At 46.0% G+C, this 6,000-nt stretch overlaps 1 protein-coding gene across 1 annotated transcript in view; it reads right to left on the bottom strand.

The window, feature by feature from the left end:
* Positions 1 to 467: 467 nt before the first annotated feature.
* Positions 468 to 6,000, bottom strand: part of LOC124606063 (facilitated trehalose transporter Tret1-like) — a 62,332-nt gene continuing 56,799 nt past the window's right edge. Inside the window, exon 5 of the mRNA XM_047138025.1 lies at positions 468 to 944. Coding sequence (XP_046993981.1) covers positions 468 to 944 — 477 coding nt within the window. The remainder of the gene's footprint in view (positions 945 to 6,000) is intronic.

Here is a 6,000-nt window from a genome sequence, read left to right as displayed (position 1 = left end):
ACAGCATTTCACTGTATGTGATTGAAGAATCACTGAATCTTCTAACAGCAATATTCCAGTACTATAAAAACTATTTAGTCCAGACCTGCAGTAGAGTGGCAGAAATAAATGAAACCACAGAACGAAAAACAGACAAAACAGTTATATGTATAGGAATTCAGAGAAAAAGTTGTAGTACACAGTTTTAAGAAGCTATTGTGATTACAATAAAAGAAGCTGTGAGAACAGATGGAGATGAGAAGTTTATATTTGATGACAATTTTCGAAACGAAATTCGGAAGAAATGAAAAGGGAAAAAAACCAGAGGTAAGGCAACATAAACTGAAATATGGTAATGGAGGATAGATTAGAATTCTTCTTGTGTTTGATTATTAAGAAGAAGAATGCCACAGGATATCCACAGGAAATGAACTTTATTCGGTGCAACAGCGAACTGACTTTCATATAGTGAAAAGAAAGTAACTAATCTATTCGCCAATAATTTCCTTCGTGATTTCATCCAGTGTCTTGTTTCTCGTCTCAATAACGCGGAAGAAGATCCAAACGGTGGCGAGGAAGCAGATGCCAGAATATAGCCAGAAAGTGGCGTCAGTCCCAATGGCGCCTACCAAGTTGACAAATGTCTTTGAGACGATGAAGGCGAGTGTCCAGTTGGTGCCACCACAAATGGAGGCGGCGATACCCTTGATCTCTCCTGGGAAGATCTCCCCAATGACGACCCAGGGCAGGGGGCCGGCCCCTAGAGAGAAAAAGAGCAGGTAGAGGCACATGGACAGCAGGGGGAGCCAGCCGATGTGGTCTGCGGTCTCTGGATCGCTGTTCTTGAGGTTGAAGTACACTCCCATTAAGAGGAGGCATATGCCCATGCCACTCATGGACAGCATCATCCATATTCGCCGGCCTGCGCACTCTACCAGCACTGTAGACAAAAAGGTCGCCAGCACCTGCAACGCAAAGAGTCATCAGTATTGTCTAACACATACCTAAATGTGAACACCTAAAGCTATAGCGCAGTGCGTGGGGACGTCAGTTAGTGCAACTAACAGAAGACAGTTTACTGTAGCGAAGAAAAAATTGATATATTACAAGTACTAATAATACTGCCATCGTCTTTTAACATTTTTTACCTCATTTGGCATCCAATTAACAACATCCTGATTTAACTTCCGGTTTTTCTAGTAATTTTTCATTACATCAATGTTCTGTTGTTTTCGAACTTCTGACCAAACGGATCTGAGCACTTAACTTCTGAGGTCATCAGTCCCCTCGAACTTAGAACTACTTAAACCTAACCAACCTAAGGACATCACACACACTCATGCCCGAGACAGGATTCGAACCTGCCACCGTAGCGGACCAGCCGCACAGTCCATGACTGCAGCGCCTTAGGCCAAACCTTTTCACTTAAATCACCTAAGTACAAAAGACAGCTCTGCCAATACACTGTCGTTTTATACCTTCTGTACGTGATACTACCGTCATCTGTATATGAGCATATTATTATCCAATTACTTTTTTCCCCTCCAGTGTACACTGCTCAACCAATCTCACCGTGAGACTGAGTGCCGCCTTGGTGGTAACGCTGTAAGGAAAGTTTATAAACGGAGCATAAACGAATGGTGAATTATTCTAACGACGATGGGGTTCGCAAATATGGAAATCCTCAGACATGAGAGACTTCCACGAAGGGCAGATGCTACGGCCCGCCTCTTCGGAACGAGCACATCGGAGACACCGAAGACAGTCGGCATCTCACGAGCTACTGTCCTGAGCGTCCATGTTGTAGCATGGTGAAACTAAGAGAAGACGACATGAAGCTTACCACAGAACGTGGTTATCGGACGCTTGCCCGCTCTGCAAATCAGGATGTGCAGCCGTCTATGCCATATTTGACGGCAGAGTACAATGCTGGGCAAGCACAAGTACAGGGTGATTACACACTACTGGCCATTAAAATTGCTACACCACGAAGATGACGTGCTACAGACGCGAAATTTAACCGACAGGAAGAAGATGATGTGATATGCAAATGATTAGCTTTTCAGAGCGTTCACACAAGGTTGGCACCGGTGGCGACACCTACAACCGATTTCTCATACACAAAGACCAGTTGACCGGCGTCGCCTGGTGAAACGTTGTTGTGATGCCTCGTTTAAGGAGGAGGAATACGTATCATCACGTTTCCGACTTTGATAATGGTCGGATTGTAGCCTATCGCGATTGAGGTTTATCGTATCACGACATTGCTGCTCGCGTTGGTCGAGATCCAAAGACTGTTAGCAGAATATGTGATCGGTGGGTTCAGGAGGGTAATACGGAACGCCGTGCTGGATCACAACGGCCTCATATCACTAGCACTCGAGATGACAGGCATCTTACCCGCGTGGCTGTAACTGATCGTGCAGCCACGTCTCCATCCCTGAATCAACAGATGGGGACGTTTGCAACACAACAACCATCTGCACGAACAGTTCGACGACGTTTGCAGCAGCATGGACTATCAGCTCGGAGACCATGGCTGCGGTTACCCTTGACGCTGCAACACAGACAGGAGCGCCTGCGATGGTGCACTCAAACGACGAACCTGGGTGCACGATTGGCAAAACATCATTTTTTCGGATGAATCCAGGTTCTGTTTACAGCATCATGATGGTCGCATCCGTGTTTGGCGACATCGCGGTGAACGCACATTGGAAGCGTATATTCGTCATTGCCATACTGGCGTATCACCCGGCGTGATGGTATGGGTTGCCATTGGTTACACATCTCGGTCACCTCTTGTTCGCACTGACGGCACTTTGAACAGTGGTCGTTACATTTCAGATGTGTTACGACCCGTGGCTCTCCCCTTCATTCGATCCCTGCGAAACCCTACATATCAGCAGGATAATGAACGACCGCTTGCTGCAGGTCCTGTACGGGCCTTTCTGGATACAGAAAATGTTCGACTGCCGCCCTGGCCAGCACATTCTCCAGATCTCTCACCAACTGAAAACGTCTGGTCAATGGTGGCCGAGCCACTGGCTCGTCACAATACGCCAGTCACTACTCTAGATGAACTGTGGTATCGTGTTGAAGCTGCATGGGCAGCTGTACCTGTACACGCCATCCAAGCTCTATTTGACTCAATGCCCAAGCGTATCAAGGCCGTTATTCCGGCCAGAGGTGGTTGATCTGGGTACTGATTTCTCAGGATGTATGCACCCAAAGGGCGTGAAAATGTAATCACATGTCAGTTCTAGCGTAATATATGTGTCCAATGAATACCCGTTTATCATCTGCAATTCTTCTTCGTTTAGCAATTTTAATGGCCAGTAGTGTAATTAAAGTTAAACTTTCAAAACGCTGTGTAAATAACACCAGTAGTCAGAATCACTTCAAATTGCAACGGAGTATTATCGGAGAAGGGGGAAAACGTATGGCAGAAAAAAAAAATTGTGTGAAAATTGATCAATAAATGGCGCTGTATGTGTCAGAGTACGTAAATGAAAACACTTGCCATGCGCACGACCCATTGAAATTGGTATAAACACGCCGGGTACACGGCTTCTCCTTCTTTCGCGCCTGCAACGTTCGCCATGACTGTCCCAATGCAGGATCGAGCTCTGCTTGTAAAGTTATATTACAAGAATGATGACTGTGTACACGTAGCTCTGCAGAAGTTCCGAATGCTAAAGGGTTTGAAGGCGTTGGTCCGTTGACAGCCATGGCTCAGGAGAAAATGACTTGGAAATTCGAAAAGACGGGTTCTTTCGGTGTGCAACCTAGTAGAGGGAGGAAACGAATTGATTCGAGGTCAATGGAAGCAGTGGCCACAGCAATGCAGGAGGAGACGAGTGGTGTGCAAACGTGTAATTGACGGAGAATTGCCCGAACGTTGGACAAACTCGTGATCACGGTGGGTAAAATCCTACGAAACATCATTGTGCCCCAGTTGCTTCCTCTTGACCTGCCAGGAAGAGAAATCTTTGCCTTAGAATTTCTTGTTCGCATGGATGTGGACAAGGATTGGCCGTGGAAGATTTTGTGGACAGACGAAGCACACTTCCATCTGGCACGTTATGTCAATACACAGAACTGTCGAATATGGGCAACGGAAAATCCAAACGCAAATCAACCAGTACCACTTCATCCTGAAAAGGTCACTGTGTGATGCGGCTTTACGGCATCATTTATCATAGGGCCATATTTTTTCGAAGGGGCAGATGCTGCTGTAGTGTTACTGGTAAGCGCTATGAGCGTCTTTTGCGCAACCACGTCATTTCAGCTCTCCAACAGCGTGGATGTGTGGATGGGATCATTTTTACGCAAGATGGCGCACCTCCGCACATTGCATATGCAGTTAAGCAGCTGCTGAAGCACCATTTCGAAAATGCTAGACTTACCAGCCGCCATTTCTCTACAGCCTTGCCGTCCCGATCACTTGATTTTAATCCGTGTGACTTTTGGCTGTTGCTCTATCTGAAAGATGTTGTGTTCAGTGTTCCGATTGCACTGAAGGCACACATTGCGCAACACATAATGAGCGTGACCTCGTAGACACTTCGATCAGTTGTGGGACATGCTGTTTCTCGATTTCAACTTGTTGCAGAAAACGGTGGAGTGCAAATTGAACATGCCAGTCACACGGAAATTAATAATCCGATTAGATTTTGATTGATGATTTTTATGCGGTCTTTGTCATCAGGATAGTTAAAAACCGATGTGATTGATGCTTGTTATGCGGTGTTTGGCCTCGGTGCAATTAAAAACCGACTTTTCCCATCCCATGTGATATGACCTTGCCGTGGTGCATGGGCTTACGTAACTAACATATCACACCTGTACTCCCATGCACACTGAGTAGTACAGTTTGTTTAACGTCAAACCTACACCTTAGGCATTTTTGTATGATTCATTTGTCATTTGTAGTCGACGAATATTCAATTATGCTTTCAGCGTCATCTATTGCTACATTTTGTACCTATTTATTTTTCTTCTGCCATACGTTTTCCCCCTTCTCCGGTTATATTCCTCTGGAATTTGACGTCATTCTGACCAGTGGTATTATTTCTACAGCGTTTTGAAAGTTTAACTTTAATTACAATCATCCTGTATTTCGGGCACAACGTTCAGCACAAATTGTTAAATATTGGGCTCCACAGAAAATGATCCCCACGTATTAACATATAACCTCTGACATGCATTTATTTAATGTTTTTATTGGTATCCCGTAGCTTTTTGTACGTAATTTCTTGGACAGTTTCGGTGATTAATGTTGCAATAAAGGAAATCTATTTGAGCCGCTACGTTTTGCGGACCCCCACGTGATACCCAATGCTAGCCGACACCTCGTACGGTACCGCGTCGCGCGCTAGATACGGAATATCCGCATGAACCACGCCGCGCATCTTCTGCGCATTTCACCTCCATAACTTCGCTATGCAAGATCAGCCACCGGCTGTTGACCTACCTACAAGCATGCTTATCAACCGCGTCATATTTAAGCCGTCACTATTCTGGCAACAGAGACCGGTTTCATGGTTTGCGCAGCTGGAGAGTCTGTTCATGCTTGCTCACGTAACTGCTGACGACACAAAATACAGCTACGTTGCCGCTCAGCTAAATGAGCTCATGGCTACTGAGGTGCAGGACATTTTAGCATCGCCACCGAGCACCGATCGTTAGATGTCCTTCAAGAATACCTTGATCATCCCCCTGTCGCAGTCTGAGACAAAACGGCTAGAAAAGTTACTACGTACTGGCGAGCTAGGCGACCACACTCCTCTGTAGTTACTACGCCTCCTGCGGACTCTAGTGAGCAACACCGTCAACGGCGACATATTACAGAATACCTGAAACTTCCTGGCAGATTAAAACTGTGTCCCGGACCGAGACTCGAACTCGGGACCTTTGCCTTTCGCGGGCAAGTGCTCTACCAACTGAGCTACCTAAGCACGACTCACGCCCCGTCCTCACAGCTTCAATTCCGCCAGTACCTCGTCTCCTACCTTCCAAACT

Source organism: Schistocerca americana, chromosome 3 (genome assembly GCF_021461395.2).
Source record: "Schistocerca americana isolate TAMUIC-IGC-003095 chromosome 3, iqSchAmer2.1, whole genome shotgun sequence".
NCBI lineage: Eukaryota > Metazoa > Arthropoda > Insecta > Orthoptera > Acrididae > Schistocerca > Schistocerca americana.
This window is presented reverse-complemented; position numbering and strand designations above follow the sequence as displayed.